Raw genomic sequence first — 25,799 nt, 5'->3', positions numbered from 1 at the left:
TCAGCAGCCCCCCCCTTCCCCCAAACACACTGACATTTCGCCTTAGAAAAGAAGAGTCAGGTAGCTCAGTGGCACGCCATTCTCCAGACCCCCTTCAGAACTCACCAGCCCCCGCCTCACACAACTCACCCCACCCGTTCAACACCACTCCCTACCCCTCCTGCCCACTCCCCATACCCGCACAGAAATAAGCCAGCTTGATAGCGCACAACTCCCCAAAACCCCATCTTTACACCCCAGCGAACATCTTGCACTATAAACCACCCACGCTGAAGCCACCCTCATGCCGCACCAGTGGCACTGCCCTCTACCCCACCCCCTCATACCCCTAACTCACACTTCCCCCTCCCTCAGTGCAGCACGAGCCGACCTGGCCAATGCAGGCCCCTCAGCAAACCCTCCTACCCTTTTTATTTTTTGGATTGAGGAAATGGGCACGGGCAGCTCACATGGTCAGACTGGACCATAAAACGGCCTTAGGCACCAATGAAAAAGTGGCCAGCAGTAGCAAATGGATATTCAGTCCTTTAGTCACTGACTGTTTGAATAGTACCCAAGGAGGTGTTTTTTGTTCAAATGTAAACAAATTGTGATATTTAAAGAATGTTTATTCAGCAATAATCGTCAAAACTACTAGCTGAATAGTGAAGTAACTCCTTAAACTGGCCCACATTGGCCAAAAAAAAGGCCCATTTTGACTGGCCTACACTAGCATTTCGCATTTTTGGTACGGTCATCGCCCTATTGCCCTATAGGCCAGACCAAGTCTGGCGCCTCATCCATAATGCGCGAGGGGGCGTTCACCCACAGGTCCCCTCACCCATTATGGAGGAGCCGAGGAGCCAGCCCAGTGAAACACTGAGCACTCCCTCAGCTGCTTTTTCCAAGCTGAGGGAGTGCTCCTGGGCTGGCTGAACTGTCAAAGGGAAACACTGTTTGCCTTTGACAGTTCAGTTCCCCAGCCGCACATGATCACGGAGCCATGCAACGCTGGGGGCGTTTTGCTTCGCCAGCCTTGCATAGCTCATTGGAAATGTTGGCTGGGGCACTACATGTATGTATGTGCGAGAGGGTGCGCCTGCGCCTCCTCGCACATACGGGCAGAGCAAGCTGGAGCAGGGAATTTAAGCAACCATGCACAGGCCGCTGCAGAAGGTACGTTTATGGTGATTTCTTTTTTATTTAAATGTGTATGGATGCGTGTATGATTGTGTTATGGGACTGTGGTGGGAGGAGGATGGGCAGGAGCACTGGGATAGTGGTGGGAGCAGCGTGGGGAGAGGCCAGGGTCTGTACTGGGAGTAGGGTGCAATGCCGGCACGCAAAAGTTCATCTGGGGCATTTGGGGGGCCCGGCCTGCCCAAATTTTGCTCAGGGGGGGCCCAGGCCAAAAAAGTTTGAAGACCACTGCTCTAAACCTACCTCCTTCTTAACTTCCCACCATGCACTTAGACATCCCTGCTCCCCCCCACCACAGCCCACCCAAGACCATTCCTGATGGCGACCATACACCACAATTCTCTCCCACTATCCTGCGTACTCATCAACGCTAGATCGGTCGCCGAAAATAAACTCAACATATTTGACCTCATACCCACTGTGAAGACATCATGAAGTAGATACAGACAGGGGATGTATAGTTTTGTCTATAAACGTTTATTAAATGAAAATAAGGTTTGGAAAAAGGCCTAACTTGCACTATTCTGAGGGGAATTTACCCTACCTAACAAAAGTCTGCGTCAGTACGTCCAAATTAAAAGTTCTGTCTGTGGCCAAACCCTACCTGGCCCCACTTAATACTCTGAAAAATGTGTACGGGTTTGAATATCTAAATAATAAGTGTTCAATAACTGTTCAGAGCTTCTCCCAGCTCTCGGCTTGCAACAGGGTTCTCTTTCCCAGACTTCAAGATAGTACACAATGCAAAGGGGTTCTCTACCCCAAGATTTCAAGTCTTTCAACTTCGTCAAAACACAGTTTGCAGGGGTAAGCTCCAGCTCCTCTGATTTGGTTACTTTTCACCGGTTTCAAAAAGGTACATTTCACAGGATTCACAAAGCAAAACTCCTTGACTTGAAACACAAAACGTCCTTTACAGTCAAACACAGGTTTCTCTGTCGTTATTTGCGCGGTTTTTCAATAGGTGTGTGTCCTCGGTCTAGGTGCATTTGTCAGACTACACGGTCAACCAACTACAGGTCACACAACCGATACACACTACTTGACACTTCTCATCTGTTCCTTGTATACACGGTACCACTGCTTTGCCATCTTTCATATGTTACTGCTTTCATGCATTCATATGGCTTTTGCCAGTGTTCATTCTCTCAACTCAAAGTTTCTTCATAGATTTAGGAAATGCGGTTTTCCAAAAAAGTCCCCTTTCCATTTCTCATGTGGTCTTTAAATGGTTTCACAAATGCCCTTTAATATCTTGCTTTTAATTCAGTATTCCAAAAGTAATTACTTTTGTTCAAACCAGTATTCAAAAGTACTGGCTTTCATTCATATTGGTATTCAAAAACAAATGTCCTCACAGGTTTGAGAGCCGTCTGCTGTGCCCGGTGTTCCCCTTTTCTAGGCTAACTCACCGTTGGTTGCACACAGTGATGAAGTGAGGCTTCTGACTGCCACGATCCCCCTCGCTCTTGCAGCGCCTCACTTTTCTTCTGCATCGGCTCTCTGTGGCTTCACGTCTGCCACAGAAGCATCTCTCGGAGCTCGGGCCTCGCTCCGCCTAGTCATGACAGCTTCCGCTCTGCAGTCTGTTACATGGTTCCACCTTCCCTAGGCTCTACTTCCCGCTGCATACGCTCTGCATCGGTCTGGTGGTCTCAAGTGCGTCTTCGGCCACGCCGCCTTCCAGTAAATGTCTGAGCTCCTCCAGCAGTCTGTGGACCTGCTTCCTTAGCTGACACCATCTTCTCTGTTCATGTCAGTTTTAAACCTCCCGCCAGGTTGATTAGTCCAAAAAAGCCTAGACCGCTCACTACCCTTTTGGGAGTTCTGCATTGCTCTTGCTTGCCTCCTCCACATCCCAGTACCTTACTGGTGTAGGCGATTGTGTGAATCAATGGGAAAAGGATGCATTGATCTTGTTTGCCTCTTCCTTGTCCCAGTACTTAACTGGTGGATGTTAGTAGGAGACTCCCTGAGAAACTGGGGAAGGGAATGACAATAGCCTACAAAGGTTTGGGAAAGGGAAGGTTCATTATGAAAGGGAAAAGGGAGATACTGTGTCTCACCTAAGGGTACATCACACCTCCTCTCCCCAAGTTACCTCCCCAGAGGTAGTCCTCCCTCGCATATCTACCCCGGGTCAGGATCTGGTAGCTTCGGCCTTCCCCTGACCATCTGGGTTGAGGCACTGCCAGGGAAAGGGGTGAAGATACCCTGAAGTACCTCACATACCCTTCCCCTAGGGATTGGACCACCAGCACAAGAAACATACCCCGGTGGGTTCTCAGGATGCTGTCGGGTTTGATATTATCAGACAACCAATCCCAAACCGAATGTGTGGGAGTACAGGGTTCTTGCTGTCAGCGTCTAAAGGGAGAGAATTCTGCTGTACAGGGACTAACTTCTTGAATTTAGGAGGGCAAACCAGAGCAGTCTGTGCCAATTATGGTTTCTTCAGGCAGACCCCGGAATAAAGGCTGAGGGGAGTGATTCTACCTTTAACATAAATGGGAATGGAGAGCTTGGGGTAGATTTATTGATTCCTGTGAACACATGTATTCTCACAAGGAGGGCATTTCTTAACCTTTCAGAGGGAACCAAATCAGCCCGAACCGCAGTTTGTTGACTGCCGGAGTCTACTAGAGTTTTTACTGGGATGCTGTTTACTAGGGATGTTCCATGAGTGGACTCCAATGGTATTCCACAAAAAATATTGCTTTGAGTCTCAATATAATTATCTGAATAAGGATCCTCCCATTCTTCACCCATCATACACCCAATTTCCATGGGTTCTTCCCTTTTATTTTGTAGACAATTACTGGCCAAAGGACCTGATTCTCTACTTGAGAAACAAATGGGATCATACTTTTGATGGGTCTACCTTCTTTTTTCATTTCTTCCCGAGTTCGGGTTTCTAGTTTTCTTTCTCCCCTCTTCTTTTCTACACTAGTAAATTCCCGGGTCTTATTAGGGACAGTCATTCTCTCCCTCTGCTGGAAATGAGGGCCAAAAACGCAACTAAAAGCCTCTGTAACCCTACCCGCAAATTGATTAGGCGAGCCAGGAAATGTTCAAATTCCCAATTTTGGAGGGATAAAAGCAGTCCTGCAGTCTACTCTGGTCTCTCGTGCTCAGCGTGCTACTGGCTTCCTGAGTCTTTCTACAGTTGCTACAGTTGTGTGGGTGGACCCACATAAAAACTCTTTCAGACCATGGAGTTGAGGTGAGTGGCAGTCCTGCAGTCCCGCAGCCCGCGGTCTCCGATGTGGTCAGCCGTACAAGCAGAAGTTATTCCATGGAAGAGGGTCGCCTACTGCGGAGCAACAAGCGGCGAGAAGAGAGACGTGAGCCAGTAGAAGAAAACGTCATGGGAGTGTCTCACGTCTTATCAGAAGGTAAGCCTGTTCAGTCAAAACACACCCTGGATGCAACACCTCAATCTTTGGTGAAGCGACCCCCTCTGTTAAAGCGGCCCCCCTACTCCAGACGTCCCTCTAACTGGCAATTTAAAAGATCTAAACAAGGACCTGGGTATCGGTCCTGCCCATTGGGCTCATTCTCCGGAAACAGACACATTAACCAAACAGAAGCAGTATTTGAATGACTTACCATCAGTAGGCAGGAGCCTGATGGCACAGCGGTCATGTACTGCACACACCCCGCATACTGCACCTTCCCCTTCTATCAACCCAATTCCCAGCCTGGTGCAGGGCGGACAGCTTGGCCTTCACCCCTCCCCCCCAAACTTTATGCAGCCAGATGGGGGGTTGGATGGTGAAGGGACCGGTGTAGAAGAAGTGGAGGCGGTAGTGGAGGGCGGAGGTCGAGACAGTGGGGTCAGCTCGGCCACGGAGGGAGGAGTGCGTAAAAAGCATACAGAGCTGGAGAAAGAGGACAGACCCAACACGGGCGCAAACACGTTTATATGTGTAGTGGCGCATGTCCATACAAACCCGAACTCATCCATTACATCCAATAACAGTCTGCTCTACTGACTTAGAGCTGGTGAACGAGGGTCCGTGTGACGTTATTGACTTTGTTTTGGAGAGTGAGAAGGCACAGCCTGAGACTTATGATCGCCCCGGGGTGGTCAACCTGGGCCCAAACTTACCATTGCAAGAGAAGGACTTTGACGACGACAACCTCACATCAAAGCTAAGCTCCCACGAATTATTAATTCTTAGATCTTAGAGCTAATAGCGGGAAAAGTGGAATCAACAGTAAACATACTTCCACTTTCAAACAAACCTTACACCTAAAAAAAACAGCTACCCTACGTCGAGACAAAACAATATACTGTCTCTGGTCGAAAAAGTACGCTGTATGTCCTAAGGAAAAAACGGGCGTACGAGAAAGAAAAAACGCATATTAACTTCAAGAGCGGTTATAAATGCCCCTGGCTTTGTCAACATGTGTAACAAAACAAGAAATCCACCTTTAGAAACGGAAGTCTTGGTGCCGTCTGTTCAAAGAATCTTTTTTGAAAAATCACATCCAAGAAGTCTCTCCTTTCAGCAGACTTAAAACTTTTTTTTTAAAAATAGAAATTTAACATCCAAAGAGGAGACAAAAAAGACTTGTTGCACGAGATATCGGATGCTGACTTTTTGGAAGGAGTTATAGATCACATGGACTCTGGCCTAAGCTCTCGAGGCCATTTTGTCATGAACAAACCTTGGAGTGACACTACTCTGGTGGGTCAACCGGCCACGTCGAGTCACAATATGGAACTACCGTTTTTGGGCCCCCCCTCCCACCGCCTCAAAAATAGCCACAATGAAACAAGCAAAACCTAATTATCTTGAGTCAAAAACAAACAACAGTAATAAAGGGGTCATGGACACCAAAAAAAGTTCAGAGGTTGTTTTCTTGCCTCCCAACAAAAGCTCAGACTTGGGTCCTTCTGGGTCCTTCTGTCCCAAGTTCTAACCAACAAGCAACTTTAAACTCAGGAGTGCGGCGAACAAGTGCTCAAATTACAAACAGGATCAAAACTGTTCTAGACTCCTGCTCAGGAGAACAGTGGGACTGACGTTTTGGTTCTTATTGCATGAGCTGCAGGGCGGGGCGCCACCCTAGCAAGTACAGTTGCGGCTGGTGGTGAGGAGGGAAGCAAGATAGATGCCTCCCAAGTCGACTAAAGCGAAGGCGAACCAGCCAACTTTGGATAACTTTACCAAGCCCAAGCAGCAAGATGCACTCAGCACAGGAGACAGAAGGAAGCGCCAAAGAGTTGCACAACCAGGTGATGCTTGCTATAGGAGATTTGAAAGCCACTCTGAGGACGCAGTTTGCTACAGTACAACTAGACGTTGGTCTGTTGCGACAAGACTTTCAGACCCTACCGGAGCGTACAACGACACTTGAGACACAGGTGAAGGAGAACACAGGGGGGCTCCGTGATGCACATAAGGATGTCCATGTGCTGCAACAAAAGGTCAGTCTGCGGGAAAATAGAGTCGAAGAGGCAGAGGGACCGGCCCGAAGGAATAACATTTGTATAGTAGGCCTGTCTGAAGCAGAAGAAGGCGCAAACCCGACAGGGTATGTAGAAAATCTGCTGCTCCAGGAGACCGGGCCAGGAACCATTAAAAAACCCTTGGTTTGATCTTCCATGGCAATTGTAATAAGTTTCAGTTTGTTCGGCATTCTGACATACCATTTCCAGCCCCCGGAGCACCCCAGTACGAGTGTTCCCTTCTTTACACTCACCGGTATGCTGCCGCTCCTACGGGGGTCTCGGCTCTGTTTCTCAGCTTCTTCTCTAACAATCTCTTCCTCCAGGGAGCCCAAGCGAGCAGCGCTCGCCGTCCTGCCCTGCAGCACATAGCTCAGCTCTGCCTCAGCGGTAGCTACCAGCGGCGATCAGGAGACTTCTGTGTCCCACAGCCCTCCTGATGTGGACACCGGGCAATGAGGATAGCAGGCTTCTTGGCCCTCTCACAACCAGCCTTGGCCCCGGCGTCTCCCTAGCACTCCCGCTCAGCACGGCTTCCCTCCAGCCGCTTCCTCTGCAGCCCACTCCGCTTTTGTATGTCGCGTTTCTGTCTCCAGGCTATCTCGCCCTTGTTTCTCGTGGCCCTCTCATTTTATAAACCTGTGACACCTGTGACTGGTTAAAGGGTTGCAGGTGTACGTCCTTCACTGCAATTGCCTGACCCTGGTTAGGCCTATTAGCTGGACAAGCCTGGCTATTAAAAGGGAATTCCTCGTCTCAGTACCAAAGTGGTGTGAATGAATGGAAGTGTGCATGACCCCCAGTTGCTTCTTCCTCATCCCAGTCTTAAGGTGAAATGGCTGTGGGACTTTTTTGGAGTAAGAGGGACAAGTAGCCAACAAAGGCAGGGGGAATGTAGTTAGTTCTGAGAAGGGAAGAGGTTACAATGTCTCATCCAAAGACATCTTCTTTCCACTCCCCAAGTTCCCTCCACCCAGGTGATCTTCCATCGCATATCCACCCCTAGGGTCGGAAATCAAGAGCAATGGCCTTTTCCTGGCCACTGAGAGGAGGATCCAGGGGGAGTAGAAGTAAGGATGCCCTCAGGTTCCTCACAGGTGGGAAAAGGAGGATGACTTAGCAAGATCTATGTATGAAGCCCACATCACTATACTCCCCAAAGAAGGCAAAAACCACGTAGATCCTGCATCATATGGGGCCATAGCCGTTATTAATGAGTACACTGAACTATTTATGCATATCCTGGCCAAGAGGCTAGAAACATTTATACTGTATTCGATAGAATCTGACCAATATGGGTTTATAAGGATAAGAAATGTGATCAATAATATAAGAAGGCCACTACACCTTGTAGACAAAAACAATAGAGCTCCTGATCCAGCCATTCTATTAGTGGTTGACACTGAGGAAGTGTTTGATAGGGTGGATTGGGAGTATCTGGAGGCCACGCTTCCGAAATTATAACAATGATTCTAGCCAATTACCGGCACCCCTCTCCTAGGATCGGGGAATGGAGTGCTAACTGACAGCACACTGCTGTGTGCCCTAGAGAGGCACACATAAGTGCTGCCCTTTACAGCTCTTCATTTCCCCCTCGATATAGAGCTCTTTAAGGGGAAAATCAAGTCCATTGATGGGATAAAGGGAATAACAGAGGGGGCCATGCAGCAGAGTATGGGACAGGTGGGGTATGGTATGGTAATATTTATTTGTAAAGCACCTATACACATGGCACGTGTTTCAATGCGCTCAAGAAGGGAAGGAACAAGAGGAAAAACAACAGTCGTTCCGAGCCCTTGAATTTCTGAACGATATAAGTCTGCATAGGCAGAGTTAGCGCATATAATACAATTAGCAGTGTAGAAAACAGCATACAGGTCTGACGACGATTCAGCAGCTTTTCCAAGTGCATTGAGGTGCCACCATGCAAGGAGGGGAGAGAGGGAAGATAGATAGACGATCTTCAAGGCATGGTATGTTCAAATCGTGCAAGTGCACAGACGGTAGAGGGGAGGGAGAACAAGATCAGGGGAAGAGGGTTGGGAGGGGCGGGGGGGGGGGAGTCCAAGTGCGCCCAGTCAGTAAGAAGCTGGGGTAAGTGCTGAGAGATGCCACTCTCATGGGTCATTGACCAAGAGCAGTAGCGATCAGGCAAGTGCAGGCCCCTAGGCAAGTGCGGGAGGACTGGCGAGGGTGCCAGGGACCTATGAAACTCTGAGGTACACCCGGCAGCCAGTCAGCAGGCTGAGTAGAAAAGGAGGGAGAGAGGGATAGTGCAGAGAGAGAGGTTAGCAGGGTAGAGGGAGAGAGAAGGAAGAGGAGAAAAGGAATGTCTTAAGGAGTTTTCAGAACTTAAGGAGATCCGGCTCAAGACGGAGGGCGGCAGGGAGGTTATTACCAGAGGGAGGCCCCTGCTAAGGATAAAGATCTCCCTCCAAATCTCTGCTTGGAGACCAGCTCACTTGCACAAGGTTGGCGGTAGATGAGCAGAGGGCTCAGGAAGGACATTATTTAGGTAGGCATTGTTGCAGATAGGTAGGTTCCAGGTCCCTTGTGGACAATGCAGAGGGTCTTGAACTTGATCTTTGCAGCCACGGGGATCCAGTGGAGGGATTTCGGTGCCAGAGAGATGCAGTCCCTGGGCTCAAGGCCAAGGATAAGTCTTGCGGTTCTGTTCTGGATGAGTTGCAGAGGGCGCAAAGCAGAGGCAGGCTGGTTGATAAAGAGGCTGTTGCAGTACGACAGCCTTGAGAGAACCAGGGCTCTGTAGATAGTGAGCCGCTGGAGGAAGGTGAAAAATGGAAGAGCACCTTTGAGGAGCAGCTGGAGACCAAGGTTTTTTGTCTCGCAGATTGGTGCGGGCACAGGGCCAAGGGAGGCCGGTCAGAGTGAGAGTGGGAAAGCGGGAGCAGGAGTCCCAATGCGAACAATCTCAGTCTTACTGGCGTTAAGGCAAATGTTGTTTGCAGCACACCATGACTGAACTGCGGACAGACAGTCCGATATGAGCGAGGTAGATGAGGTGGCTGAGGGTAGCCTGAAGGAGAGTTTTGCATCATCTGCATAACACTGGAAGTTAGAGGTGAAAGTGGCAATCACATGTGCCAGGGGAGCCATGTAGACATTGAAGAACCAAGAGGATAGTTTAGAACCCTGGGGAATGCCACAGGTTGAAAGAGTGATAGAGAGAAAGGACCCAAGTTCCACCACGGATGGCCGGTCGGAAAGGAAGGAGGTTAACCACGCCAGAGCCTGACCTGTGATTCCCAGGGTGTCACGTAGACGTACAATCAGGATGTTGTGGTTTACTGTGTCAAAGGCAGAGGAGAGGTCAAGAAGAATGACGAGAGAGGGAGTGTTCGTGTCAAGATTTGAGAGCAGGTCTTCACAGGTGCTCAGAAGAGCAGTTTCCGTGCCTCTGGATGCGCCAAAGCCAGACTGATGGTCGTGGAGGCAACCAGCAGATTCAGTGTGGAGGGGGAGCTGAGAGATAGCCAGCTTCTCCAGGAGTTTGCCCAGGAAAGGGGTGATAGAGAGGGGGTGGTAGTTTGCCGGAATGGAGGGTTCGACAGAGGGTTTCTTAAGCAGAGGGTACACAAGGGAGTGCATAAGTGAAGTTGGGGAAACTCCAGTGGCAAAAGAGAGATTGCAGAGATCTGCCAAGGCTGGAGGGAGAGTCTCAATGTTGTCCTTAATGGTTTTGGAGGGGCAAGGGTCCACCTGTTTGGATGAGGCCTTCATAGACCAGACTTGCCTGGCCACCACATCAGGTGTGATGGGAGTGAGAGACGAGAGGAGAAGTGGTGGTGGGGGCCCAAGGGAGGCTCAAGAGGTGTTGGTGTGTGATGTGGTGTTGAAGGGAGAGAGGAAAGGATGTCTTGGGTTTTTGCGGTGAAGTGTGCCACCCCCATAACCCATAAAAGGACCAAGGGACGTCTGGGAACAAAAGACAGATTCTGCAGATGCAGCCATTTCAGACTGGAATCCGACACATCAGTCTTTTGTTACCGGCCTTGAGAAATAGAACCATATTTCTACATGAATCAACAAACATACACAATTGAAAGCAGTGTACAAGTGGTGTACACACCATTGTGACTACAGATGTCAATACGGATTAGAGTGATGAATGTTGGAGGTTATGTATGAGTGTTGGGCTCTATTTTGCACGTCTTGTGGGAATGCCAAAAACTGAGGTATTGTTAGAGTTGAGGCATATTCTTTGAGTATTCATGATGAACTGGATTACATGTTGATAGGTGCTTCATGTAAGGATCACTTTGCATTGGCCTCAGAGAGGGAGTGCTGGGCTATTGAGCTTCTTTTGGCAGCAACTTTAGTGGTTTTAGCGTTGTTGGGAACAGAAACTCTACCAAAAACTACACTAAAGACATAATAGGATATGGCAAATATTAGCATTGGAAAAATTGACAGTGTTCTGGGTTCAAAGAGGAAATTTGGGAGGATATGCATGCCTCTTCTGGATTGTATACAGTGTACAGATGGTTCTTTTACCAAAGAGATTACATTTGATTGGTATGGACTATGAAAACATTCTATTTTTGACAAAGGTTAACTTGTCCCTGGATGAACAGTTGCTTTCCACGGGATATGATCTGATGGGGGAGTGGAATTCAGTGGAGGGGGGGGGAGCGGAAATAATTGGGGTTTAAATGAGGCTTTGTTGATTGCAATCTTTGCCTTGTAGCTTGTATTGTCCGCACTACAAAACTGATAAAAAAAGAAACAACAGAAATATACCCCAAAGTGGCCAAAAACCGATTCGCAAAAGAATCTGGGTGGACAGGCTCAATTTGCATGCCCAAATAAGCTGCGGTAGCCCCTGCAATGCGTGGATCACAGTCCCAACATTTTTCTTTTTTTTTTTTATAAAGAGGGCCTAAGCCGGTGGCCTCAAGGTCCTCTGGTATCCACTGTACATGTTGCACTAAGGATTTAAAAGGTAGGATGCCACTGGCTTAGCCTTCAGCTATGGCCAGTGGCCCTAGTCTCCCGGACAAGACCCATTCCTCGTTCATAGTACCTAACCAGATCCCCCATGTTAGGGAGAATTCTCTGTTAAGGCTAATTTCCCAAACCTAGTGAGTCCCCCAGCAGCTTTGCTGGATTTTTGGGGTTTATTTTTTTCTCCTGCTAAGAGTGAGACTCTTTTTCTCCCACTCTTAGGCATGATTTGAGAATATCCTTTGACTATGTAATGTGTTTTATGGGCTATGGGGTCTTTTACTCCATAGGTCTTCATGTGTTTTCGGTATGTGTGTTCCACAGCACCCTCAGTGCAGTAACACAGGGGTGTCATAGTGACCCCCAAACATAGACTCCATACCCTGGCACTGACTACTGCCTCCCAGGGCATGTAAAGTCACCAATGGCTTTACTAGTCTCAAATTGTGAACAGAACCAGTACAAACTATCATATTGTGGAAGTACTGGTAGGAGTAATTTGATTGCCCCTGGGTCTGTTTTCCAAGGGGGCACTATCCAGTCCCCCCTTGTCGGGTTTCTGGCTGGTGGCAGTGGATACCACGCAAAATATTCCACCGGAATATTTCCTATGGGATTTTCCCATTCATTTTAAACGCACCATTTTTTGGTGCAATGTTAAAGATACCGGTGGGTTATTTATTTAATAGTTATTCCCCGGTTGGGTCTTTTTGCCAGGACTCGGTTTTAAAATGGCATTTGTGTTTGCCTCTGAAACTCTAACCCAAGTCGAGCACTTTGTTCCGCTTTTTGGCGGGCTTCTCCACAGAAGACCTCCAAATGGTGCCACTCTGTCTGGGGTCAACAGGATGTGTGGGAGGGGGATTAGGCACCCTGGACTGAGTTGCCTTGGCAACTCAAGTCGCACTCTTGTGTGATTAGCCCAGTGGTGAGCTGCCCGGCTCACCACTTAGCATTATGAGTGACAGCTAGGCTGATGAATGGGGGTTTTGCTGCATAAAAGCAGGGTTTTGGTGACTGGAACTTCAGAAGTCGCCACAGGACCTAAAGAGTCCGAAGAGGGGAGAAGCTGAGCCATCTACGACGACACCACCGGTGGAGCCCTGCTGTACGAAACTCACCACTTTCCTGACGACAGAGGAGATCTTCTTCCAGAGAGTCTTCTTCCCCTTGAGCTAGTGGGACCAACCAGTTCACCTTATTCGCCTTCCTGGATCGTCTCGTTGTCGAATTGCCCGTGCCAAGCACCCCAGAGGCCGGAGAGCTACGCTTCACCACTACCGCGAATAAAAGGATAGTACCTTTTAACCGGGAAACTCCGTGGCTGGTTTCTTCCCTGGCAGTGCAACGACCTCCAGCTTTCCTCCACGTCGAGATCATCTCTTCCACTGGACGAAGCTCCGACTTGCACCCGCTGCCAGGAACAACTGCCCCCGCTGGAGCTTTCTCACCATTTCAGGTACTGTGTCCCGCCTGGTCTCCCTTACAACAGACTGTCCAAGGTGTCCCGTAAATCCTTGACTCTCTATCCTGGGGTGACCTTGGGCCTGTTAACCTTACCTTTCTGGCTTGATCCAACCTCTTTTGACTTTTCTGCAAAGACTTTGAGTGCATTTCCACTCTGTGATCTTGGGCACATTCCACCTTGCTCTCTCCAAGAGTGGGCCTGCCCTATGAACTTTTTGCTCTACAGTAGACCCTGCCTTTCTTGACTTGCTGTGGTTTCTTAAAAGTGTTGGTATTGTGTGTTTTTCCTATTCTGCCTTTTCTCTCCCTTTTTAAACACATTATTGGAGTGCCATCTACGGTTACGCGCTCACCTCTGTTTTGCTAAATAAGTGGCGTCTTAACCTAGACTTGCCGAATAATTAACTAGGGAGTTGTATATACTTATATTGACTGTGTTTGAACTCGCTTGACATATTAGTGCCCGTGTATTTCTACAGGTGTGTTTTTAAATAAATAATTATATACTTTTATACCCAAGCTCTGGTCAGCGTTTGCTTGGGCCACTGTATTTCTGGCCCTATTGTGTATACACTATATACTACCTAACTCTTCTTGAGAGAAGTCTGACTGCTCAGCCACAGCTACCAGGTAAATCTGGGTGGTGCAGACTGCTACCAATTTGGTTTACTGCTTACTCCTGTGGTCTTAAACCTTTTGCAGTGGTCCCTGAGGGAACTGCACAGGTTTCTGCCTAACACCCTTAGAAATCCTTAGGTTTCACCATTGACAGCAACCTGTCCTTCCTGAAAGGCATAGCCAAGAAGGTCCAAATAGCCTGGCTCTGAATCTCTTCCCTTCAAAAAATCAAAACCCTTCATCCCGCCGCAGGACTTCCGGACCGTAGTGCAGGCCCTTGTGATCTCGCACATCGATGGGGGAAATGGTATCTTGACAGGGCTGCTAGCTGCTCACTTGGCTCCCTAAAAGCATGCTGCAGCACGTCTTCTTACAGGAGCATGAAAAGTTGACCAAATTACCCCCTCCGACGCAAACTACATTGTCTTTCACTCCAAGCCAGGATACTGCTCAAGACTGCATGTATCATCTACAAAGCAGTCACGAGTAGCACACCGGCTAAGCTCCACATATATGGTGGCACACGCTCCTTGTGCAGCAAATCCACCAACCGGCTTGAATCGCAACTCATCCGCAAAGAGAGGTCCCGCAAACAATCCTTCTCTTGTCATGCACCCACCCTCTGGTACTCGATCCCGGTGTCGGCTCGGAATGTCCCCACATTCTCCAATCTTACAAATCTCTCAAAACATGGCTCTTTCAACACCACCTGACCAAGGACTAATTCCAATGGACGCACATACCGACGCACAGAACTCACAATACTGCAAAACTGTTAAAATATGGCAGTCCAAAAATCCTTTTCCAGTTGCAAGCACCCCCCCCCTCCCAATGCCACAATGGAGGAGAAGGGTGGATAAGATGTCCCTGCCTCCTGGGACTCACCCGCTTCCGTGGCATCCAGCATAAGGGTCCCCTAAATCAAATTCCTTCTCACCACTGCGACCTGAAAGCGGGTCCCATCGCTGCTCCTGAGTGGGGGACGCTGTCACTGAATCACTTCCTGAAAATCGGATATTGGGCTCCTCCCCCGCTTCCATCCTCGCAGGGAGCGGAGAGCAATGAGTTCCCAATAAAGGCATACCGGAGACCACAAAGAGCCGTAGAGTAGGGAACTGTTGCAGGGAGGGGTTGTGCCCCAGGACCCACTGGGGGCAAGAATAGTGGATGAATGTCTCGTCCCAGATACCCAGGTGGTGAAATGTAAATAAGCTTCATATTCCATAGTTTTGGGCTCTTTATCATCCCCACAATGTGGCAATTTATGCAGGCAGTGCGAACCTCAGACTGGTAGACACGGCACTGGGCCAATGAGCGAAGGGCTTTAATTTCAATGGTCTTAAAGCAGGCTGCCATCGACATAAGTTCATGGCAGGATTTGGAGCAAGGGCCATTGGGCCACCTTGACTGAAAGCCTCAGGGAACATCACGGGATGAACAGGAGGTGCAGCGCTGCCATCTGTAAGGTTAGAAGGGGAATCAGCAGCATCGACAGAAAGAGTCTAGGAGATGACAGGGTCAAGAAGAAGCCTTTTATGAGCCTCAGTTACATAGAGCCCCTGCAGGAGGTCTTAACTAGTGGGAAGCTTGACATACTGAGCGCGCTAATCGGGTCCCAGTGCAGTGTGGCTTTGTCACTTTGCCCCAATATTACGCAAATGCTATCAGCTCAAGAAGGGGCCGTCAAGAAATCCCAACAGGTCAACGCTCTGGTTCATGCACCGGCCTCACCAATGCTGCTGTGTGGGGACCCCTGTTATACCAGCCACGAAAGATGACATTAAAGCAATGTTGGTGGAGCAGAAATACGACCTCACTCAAGAAATACAGGGATGAATTGATAAGCTTGCGGGAACAGTCGAGGACCTACAAGTATGTACCACTGGGGCTGAATCACGACTTTTGGAGCTGGAATCTCTGGTGGCGGAGTAGGCTCACGAGCAAGCAGTGATGTCGGAGCAGATGGAAACCCTAGAACAGTGATTTGAGGTGGTGGCAGTCAGGCAGGAAGATGTTGAGAATCACTCAAGGAGAAATAACATCAGGATACGAAGTATCCCTAAGCAGGTCCAAGATCCAGATCTACCTGCCTATCCTGAAGCCCTGCTCCGCACCATAATACATTTCCCGAGGGCGAGGAGTTGGTCCTGGACCGGACACACAGGGTTCCAGATCAAAAACGTCCTGTGTCCAGATGTGCTCATAAGAAATAATTTCTTCAGTCAGAAGGAGTGGGTGATGAGAGAAGCCCAGAAGCAATAGTCAATCCACTTTAGAGGCTTAAATCTGAAGTTGTTCCAGGACTTTTTGCAGGCCACATTGTTTAGATGCAAAGAATTGAACGTAGTGACGGCCTGGTTGTGTGAGAGAGACATCCCATATAGGTGGGGATACCTGTGTAAGCCACTCTTCAAGGCAAAGGGAGTGAAATATGTGGTAACGAAGGAAGAGGACATGTAGCAGAAGGCTGGGTAAAATAACCTAGCCACACAGTCGCTCTCTGTAATCCCAATCAGGGATGTAAAAGTTCAACAAATGTCTGAAACTTAGCTGAATGCTCATTCAATGTACAAATAAGGTATCGAAATTGGTATAAATCCTCAAAAAATTAGTCTTTCCCTTGTTTCCTTATAAGTAATTTATATCCAAAGAAGGAAAAAATGTATTTTCATAAATGGTCACTAATAACATCTTAGTGAGGAAGCAGCCAACACATCCTTAGAATACAGACTCAATATGCCAATGCATTTTGGAGATTAATCTCCTTCTTCAGGGCCAGTCTATTGCATAATATAGTGAATACAACACAAAAGTTAGTGCACCAATTGTAAAAAAGAAGAAGAGAGTAACGTTCCATGCAACAAAGGAAGAGGAGGCAGCAGCTCTGATGGAGGGGGGTGACAGCAAGAAGGGAGAGAGACACCAAGAGCGCATAGACTCATCCCATACTCAGGGTAGGAAGAGATGCCGACTTTGCGGCCCCTTGGCAAAGGCAAAAGCAGACCAGACAGGCGTGACGAGTGCCCAGACAATGTGCTCTGATCTGGATATCTGATCCACCGGATTGGGGTTCCATTACAGTCTGCCTTAGGGTGGGGAGAGAGGTGCAGGACAAACATGTATTCTGTGCAGTTTGGGGGCAAGATCCAAAGTTAAGTTTCATGAGTTTAGTTCTTGTGTAAGTTGATGTGCTCTGTGGGATAAAACTATTGAGGCTGTGGGATGAGGGGTTCTGGGGGAAGGGATGGTGAGAGAGGGAGGAGGGTTTTGGTAGGGGGAGAGGGGTGGGAGGTCCCCGGGAGAGCGGGAAATATCTTTATGTGGGAGCATCCTATAATCTGTTCCCGAAAGACCCTTAGAGGGCTGTTCAATTTTGGTTTGGAAGTTGTTACTTTCATAAATTCAAGTTTGATATGCACCAGTGCTGAAGTGGAAACAGAATGGAAGGGGTGGGCTGACGGGCTCGGCTCGCCGTCGGTCCCAGTGGTCTCAGTGGTTGAGCTAACTAGTGCTGACTCAATAAGGCGACACCGACATTGCAGTTGGGTACATGGAATGTTCAGGTCTTAATTCCCTTATGAAACGCAAAAACAATCTTTGGACGTCTGGGGTGGTTCGTGGCGATTTTACAAGAGACCCACTTGCTTCCCCAAGACAAGAAGAGACTTAAATGCAAGGGGTTCCCACAAGGGTATTTCAGTAGCGCTAGGGTTAAAAAGAAGGCAATGGCCATTCTGTTGAGCACAGGTATTTCATTTAAAGTGGGGGCAGTTAAAGCGCACTTTGAGGGGAGATACCAAGCAATACGGGGCTGGTCAGAGGGTTTCCTGTTGACGGTGGTGGCATTGTATGGCCCAAATGATAACCAGGATCAATTTATCCAGGATCTGGTCCCGATTATTCTGGATTTTAAGGATGCCGTGCTGATTATGGTATGGGGGGGGAATTCAATTGTGTGATCATCCCTCTATTGGATAAAACTTTCCCAGCTTCCCAGGCAGATCTCCGAAATGTTAGTGCACTTACGACCATGTTACAGGAATTAGATCCAACTGAAACCTGGTGTTTTCATCATCAGGAAGAGCAGTACTTCACCTTCTTCTCATCAGTACACAAATCTTTCTGTAGAATAGATCTAATTATGACCGCCACGTCCCTCTTAAGTTATACAGAGGCTGTGGAAATAGAGTCCATGCAACACACTGACCACGCTCCAGTAACACGTATCCTACAGGAACTTATTGTATCCCCCTCAGAGCGATACCCATGGCAGTGAAAGAATGTAGCCCTGAGAGATCCGGTGATAAAGCGGGAAATGGGTGAGACGATTGACAACGACTTCAGGGAAATCGACACTGGGGAGCTGGAAATGGGCCTTGTGTGGGACACAGGAAAAGCAGTATTTTGGGGGGAATTTATAGGGAAAATGGCAGCCCTGGCGGAGCTAAGGCCCTTGTTAGCGAAAAGCTGGAGAGTGAGTTTAGGGACAGGGAAAAGGAACATAGGTGGACGAACACAATCCGTTCTCTTAGAGCTCTTAGGGTTGCACAAGGCAAGATAGAGGCCCTACAGGCAGGGGACAGAAAGTAATTCCCTACTACATACCAAGCAATACTATTACACCAGAGGGGACAAGGCTTACAAATGCCTAGTGGCCAAATAGAAATTAGCACAAGCATGCAACACAATAGGAGCCCTGCAGAACCGGGAGGGGACTCTCTTTTGGGAGGAAAGGGACAAAATCCAGATAATTCAATCATATTTCTCTGAGTTACTGTGTGGGCGTGAGTCTAGGCTATAGGCAGTTTGTTCTCACTTGTGTAGACTCTGACTTCCCAAATTGGTGGAGGCAAACAAAACTGCGCTGGAGAGTCCGATTACTGCCCTGGAAGTATATGCAGTCAGTTATCAAAACCCTCCCAAGTAATAAAGCTCTGGACCCCGACGTGTTCCCCAACACTTTCTACAAATGCTTTCAAGCTCAATTAGTCCACCAGATGGTGAAGCTATTTAACTCCTTTGGGACAAGTGGGCGGGTGTCAGGAACAATGGGGGAATCCTGGACCTCACTTATCTTGAAACCAGGGAAAGACCTGGCTGAGTGCACCTTCTATAGGCCTATTGCATTACTAAACTGCGATATGTAGATCTATACAAAAACATTGGCCAATAGACTAACAGAGTCTGCCAAAGAGAATTAATGAGGACCAGACAGGTATTATAAAAGGGCGGTCAGCCTTTGACAGTGTCAGACCGGCATGGAATCTGATCGACCTGGGAGCTCATACTAAACAGAACGCTGTGGTGCTATCCCTAGATGCAAATAAGTACTTTGACAGTTTGGCTTGGCCTTATCTGTCAGAGGGCCTGGGTAACTATGGTTTTAGCCCACACTTTTACAAATTGGTGTTTGCCAGCTTTGTGGCCTCCTCCACACGTGTGAGGGTCAAAATGTCATACACAGGTCCCATTACCAATTAACAGGTGTACCAGACAGGGGTGCCCTCTGTCCCACTGCTTTTTGCTTTAGCCATGGCGCCTCTTGCTCAATCAGTGCGGGAGGACCAGGGCATCTTCGGAAATGTCAGGGACAGAGAAACACAAGATCGGGCTATGTACTGATGTTATTTTATACTTAACTGAACCAGTGCGGTCGGTCCCCAGAGTTCACAGAGGTTATTCAACAGTTTGGGTCCTGCTCGGGATTCACAATTAACTATGGAAAATTGGTGGGAATTAATATTGGATAGCAGGATGAAGCACTGGAGGGCACACTCCCCTCTTTGTCCCATAGCTGGGTCTCAGACAAGATAAAATACTTGGGAGTTTAACCTCTTGGCTCGACGCGTTAAATAAGGCAAATATCCAGAGTACACTTAGAGAATGCGAGGAAGATCTGGGAAGGTGGAAACTGTGATGCTGGAAATGCATCGGCGGGACATGGCCTCCATATCCTTGTCCTTTACTGCTTTTTATCATGTGTTCTGTTGTGTTTTCCGCACAGGAGTTCATGTTGGACTCCTGGCAGTGCAGCTCTCTCTTTTGGTTTTGGTGAACGGACCCATGGGATACCCTTATGGCACCCATGGGTGGGCGTACAACCCTGTGCCCCTAGTGTATGTTTTGGGCACCTGTGTGTGGCCCTCAGAGCAGGGTACGGACTGGGGGCAGATCCATGCTGAATTGACTGGTACCCTGATAGTCCTCCATTTTGGGATGCCCAGGCCCTGTCATTGGAATCAGTAGGTTCCTGATGGAGACAAGATGGCCCCCGTGGCCTCTTGCCTTCCATCGCCTGTTACCTTGATCTTCCTGAAGTCCAGGGAAGCCCTGACTCTGTCCCTTCCCCCTGACTGGCTGTTGGGTGGAAGTTCCATATATGGTAATGTGGGGAAGTGCCGCCCAGACTGGCTGGAGCCTTCCCAACGACCGTATGTTGTGGGTACACCTGTGGGTGGGACCTGGGTGAATAGAGTGTGTGACGAATATGCACTTCTTGTTGTAGATGTCTAGTTTCTGGTGTTTGACACAATGACTGCCCCGCCCGAAACTGGTATGAATGCAGTGTGTAGTGTTGAATGGTGTGGTACTTGTCGGAATCCACATTCTGTGTTGTGAGTGTCTGGATGGAGAAGAATGGCCTGAATGCACAAAAAACATGGCAGCCCAAATCCTATCTACCCATACTCTGTACAGCACTCCATTGCTCTCGAGCTAGATCCGCGCTTTAAACAATACAAATAAAAAATAGCAATAGGCTAAGGCCATGGCCAACGGCCTCAGAGGCCAGCAGCCTTCAGCCTTTGAAGTGGCCACTGGCTTTGGCTGTATCCAACATACATGTTGCACTAATTATTCGAAAAGACTCTAATGCCCCTGCCTAGTAGTTGTGGTCCCACCTCTTTGCAGGTTTAAAAGACTATCGCCAAACAGCCAATGGTCCATAGGTTATTGATTACCCCCCCCCCTTTCTATTCCCACAATAATTTCTCATGCAAACTCATTTGCTGCAATCCAGTAGTCACTCCTGCAATAATGCAAGGTTTGCCAATTTCCGCAGTAACAGGAAAATGTTTGACAATTCCTCCCGATCCTCACTCGCACAACCCATGTGAGCACCCCTCCTCTTTTCTTAGTACTCAGACTTCCCTGCCTTGTGTTTTCCTTTATGATCCTCTCCCAGTACCTCCCAACACTGGCTTGTGCCACTAATTTTCTTTTCTGAGCGCGTCTTGAAACATTACCACTGTAATCTTGTTGGATTCCCTCCAGATATGCTGAAAATGTTCTTCCCCAAACAAGTCCCTTAGCCCACCACAAACTCCCCCATGGCATGTGATCTTCTTTACTCCTCCCCATCTGTCACCTAATATGTCCTGTTTTCCTCTTCCAAATATCATTTTGAGCACTTTTCATTTCCAGCTTCCCTCGGCATTACCACAGGCATTGCTAGCAACGAGTACAAAAAAAAAAAAGAAAACAAAAAAAGTGCCTTTTCTATTCTGATACGTCCTTCTACCACAAAGCACCATAGGAGATGTGAAAACGTTTTTCGAGAGCAGTTGGCACCCCCTTCTCCTTAGAATATTTTGTAAACTACAGCATGGATTTACCCAAACTGCAAATCTATGATGTTTTGTCTCCACATGTTCAATCTAAGCACTTTTTCTCAATGGGAAAAGTAATGGGACTAGGCCGAAAACTGCTTTTTTTTAATTTTCTTAACATTTCCACTTTTTAATAAATGGCCCCATAATTTCCAGTTTGGACGGTCCAGGGACAATCCTATTTTGGAAAAAAGTCATCCAAATTCGTCCAACGAAGTTAAATGTCATCAGCCAGATATATAAAATCTACATCAGTACCCAAAGGTTCTAATAAGGACAAATGCAGCCAACATGGGCAGAAACATGCAATATTTGACAATGAATTCACCACTATTTTAGAAATTACTATGTTAAGTGGGAATTATGTGCGATTCAACTTGCCACTACTCTTACTCATCTAATACGCTCATCTGAAAAAGTGGAAAAAGGACATTTACATCTGATAAACTTGTTAACAATTACAAAAATCAGACAGTAGAAACAGAGATGCATAATCTGGCGGAGATTGAAAGAGTTCTTTACAGCAGAGAAAAGAAAATTGCATTGCTTGAAAAGATTTAGGGTACATTTCTTACTTTATATTAACTGATAGATTACAAATGTGAACTTGAAACACTGTGGGAGGGGGGAAATGGTTAAATGTTATTGTATTATCATTATAAATTGTATTCAATGAATATGTTTGTTTAATGTATGGCACTTTGTATATAGTTTAAAATAAAATTTTCAAAACAAAAAAACGATTACAAAAATCAAACAATTAACTTCTGAATAACATGGAAGCATGCCACTAGCAGTATACCACTCTCACAAGGACTATATGGACTATATGTGTGTTATCATTTCGAATATAATCAATATAATATGAAAAAGGGGTTTAAAATAATGCATTACTCACTTTCTGGCTATTGTGGTTACTCTGATCCGACGCTGTCCACTAGAATGTTGGTACTGCGTCACAAACTGGATTGCGCCACGCCCTCCTTGAGGGATGGGAGCATTGTGCTAAATTGGAAAGACACAATATTAATGCGAGAATACAATCGTAGTGTTTGTATTTTATATTCCATAACACACTGTCTGTCCATGAGAACATTTATTTCGAGATAATTAAACAAGGCCCCTTTATCAAAGCAAACAATGCCAGCAAACATTCATATCTACCACATAATATACAGTTCAAACAAGTTCTCCATGACAAACATTAACAAATAGATATTGTGCAAAAGTGTGGTGGAAAATTATGAAGCACAACCACTTTATAACAGCTCTTCTATGGCAAATGTATTTTAATCTTATTTAGTTTATGGTCATCTTCAAGGAAACATGAATAACATAAACAAAGGTAACTAATCTTTATCTTTTCAAAACAGATTAAATAATGGCTCAATTCGCTCAAGACCGCAGAATGTTCTATACTATAGGAGGAGATCATGAGTTGATATGCAGATCATTTCAGGTCTCCCACAAACATTGGCAATACCACCATTGTGGGCTTTTCTGTAGGCATGAGAAATGCACTTGCCAGGCTCTGCCATAGTGGTATTAACTGGCCATTGATGGTAGCTGGTGGAAATTATGATGCAGGTACCGTGTCATCTAATAGCAGTGTCTAGCAAATGCCTAATACATATGCCCAAGGCAAAACTGTTGGTTTTGCCAATGCTTGTTTTTAACAGGACTTCAGTGAAAGACACGCATTGTGCTTATAAATCTAGCAGCTGAAGGCAGGCCTGGTTAAAGACATTTTTATTACACCAGTAGCGTCTTTACAACTCTGCCTCATCACAAGTTTGGCGGTAACGCTTAAATGTGGCCAGCGGTAACGCTATTACCGCCACATTTAAGAGTCCGCCAAATCACGGGTTTGGCTGGATTTACCCCCCAGCTCTGAGCTGGGGGCAAATCCGCTGTGGTTTTGTCGATAATTTCCCAATGGGGAATGGGAAATTCCTGTATGGGCTCAAAGGGGAATGGGGACTTACCGTAGTGCCAAACCTGTGATCCGGCGCTAATAGCGGCAGGGTTTTGGCGTAACGTTAATAGCCCCAGCGGTACCGCCCAACTCGTGATGAGGTCCTAAGTACTTAACTCTCAGAAGAATGCTTTGAAAAAACACTGTCAGGCACTCCAAGTGCAATGTTTGATGGTAGGATTTTATTAAAGCGAGCTCAAAGAGTTCCCAACTGGAGTTGTTTTATGTGGGGATGGGCAGGAACTGGGTGGACATGGTCATAGGGATTAGCATGGCCATGGGCAGTCAATGGGTGGGCAAATAAGGAAACACCTACGTGCTTTGTGTCCCTCCTCCTATGCCATTTCTCCCTATCTGTTCTCTATGCAATAGTTCCGGCTTACAGCTGTGGCAAGCAACACCTAATAGACCAAAGTAAAATTGGATAATTCTGATTGCCATTCAGGAACATATAAGAAATTCATGTTCATACACACACTGTCATATTTACCCTTGCATCACAGGGCAGGCCCTGCATCCAAGTGTTGTCCAGTCTTTCCACTGGCACCCAAGGTCACCATCTCTGTTTTATGCAGCATGTGCTAACTGATGCCCAGTGAATGTCAAAGCACTACCATTTACCACAGCTAAAGTAGTTTAGTACAGTTATACTTGAAGGCATGTGCCTAAAATATCAGAGTTTTAGCCACTATGAGAGGGTGGGATTGTAATGTGTACCTGCTCTACATCATCTATTCTGTTAGGGGAGCACATCCCCCGATTCTTTTGCAATATATGTTGCTTTAAAGAATTTAACACCCAGATACACTTCACTTCCTATACTTCCACTGCAACATATTTCTTCGTCACCTCAATCTGCTCACTCTTCCCCTTTCCTGCACTTTGTCTTTATGGCAGCATACCACCACACCAGATATGCCAGCTTACTCTGATATGGATTTCATTATCTGTTGTTCTCCACTGACTCAGGAGCATGACTTTTCAGAGATGAAGCTGTTTAGTGAGAATTGTGAAATAACGTGGTACCGTAAACCAACACCCGGACCAGCAGGTAAGTTAATAGTAGGTTTATTGGTAGATAGTTGCCAGTGAGACACAGCTTAGACTTTCCAACTGTCAATGATAGAACCTCAGTTCAGATCACAACACCACAGAACTCTACACTCACTGACATCACAGCTTTCCAGAGTCAGTGATAACACCAGCACTCAGATATACACTACAACACTTCTCCCTCCTTACATTTCTGAAAACAAGAAGGATCTTACAACACCAGAAGAAAGATCTCTCTTCAATCCATAGAACGAAAACCCCCACAAGTACGTGTGGCCAGCACGTAATTGCACCAACACACCTGACCCTAAATGGACACACACACCACTCACATTCCTTAAGGACACTGTCCAACTGGAGCATCGCTCATCCCACGACCAACTAAAGACAGGATGCCAACCACCCTAAACCACACTAAGGACACTGCGCCACACTTAAAACCAAAACCACTGTGCAACCATAACCTACATGGCACCCCCAAGAATCTGGAACCTAACCATGCCAAAGATAACATGGGAAAATAAACCTGCACCCTAACCGTGCCAAACAATGCATTCTCTCCACCTGCATCTTAACCATGCCAAAAAAGACATAATACAACTCCACTCTGTCCCCACAAGACCACCACAAATGAGGAACCCACTGAAATAGAATAAGGGCTAGCACCTCCCCACAACCTGAACTGGAAGACACCTGAGGAACAAAAACAAAAAACCACAGACTTCACCTGTTTCAAGCTGCCCCTTGAAAGCTAGAGCCCGACACGCCCCAGCGTTCTACAAAAGTACATTACACTAACCATCAAAACCTTCTGTGCGCCAGCATCCTTCCAACCTGGTCTGCACCCCGTGGCACCAGAGCTGCCACACCTGGGCACTAACCCAGCTCGACACAGAGCAACACCAAGCACATCACCCCTAACATCCACAACAACTCTCACACACTCACCAACCGAAAACCACGACCAATCTAAACAGCGCCAAACATACGCCCTTGAACCACCACAACACAAGACCCCTGGTACCTACCAACTGCCCACCGTAGTACATCACCCCAAGACCCTGCCAGACTGCACCAAGCTCAGTACATCACCACACACAGGACCACTAGTCCCTGCCGACTGCACCAACCCAGTACATAGCCACACTACCCAGGACCCCTAGTCCTTGCCGGGCTGCAATGCAGCAACACCATCACTCACCCATGGGACCCCTAGTCCAAACTAAGCTACCGTAACCACTGCATCTGACATCCGAATTGTGGAAATACAACTATTCTATGAGACACCCATTCTGCAACACACCAATTACAGAACACACCCTTTGCACAACACACCACAACATGGGACCGCCTTGCCCCGAAAACAACTGCCCGAGGGAAATGCCTTGACTTGACTCACACGCCACAGCCATGTCACACGCCGCAGTCTTCCACAGAAAACGGAGAACAACCATTCAGGAATCATTTCAATATTAAT

General features: G+C 47.3%; 1 protein-coding gene across 1 annotated transcript in view; it reads right to left on the bottom strand.

Moving 5' to 3' along the window:
• SEC23A (SEC23 homolog A, COPII coat complex component) overlaps positions 1–25,799 on the bottom strand; it is a 1,668,754-nt gene that overhangs the window by 379,549 nt on the left and 1,263,406 nt on the right. The window contains exon 13 of the mRNA XM_069637506.1: positions 22,193–22,299. Coding sequence (XP_069493607.1) covers positions 22,193–22,299 — 107 coding nt within the window. The remainder of the gene's footprint in view (positions 1–22,192; positions 22,300–25,799) is intronic.

This window comes from Ambystoma mexicanum, chromosome 14 (assembly GCF_040938575.1).
Source record: "Ambystoma mexicanum isolate Mex_15411 chromosome 14, UKY_AmexF1_1, whole genome shotgun sequence".
Taxonomy (NCBI): domain Eukaryota; kingdom Metazoa; phylum Chordata; class Amphibia; order Caudata; family Ambystomatidae; genus Ambystoma; species Ambystoma mexicanum.
This window is presented reverse-complemented; position numbering and strand designations above follow the sequence as displayed.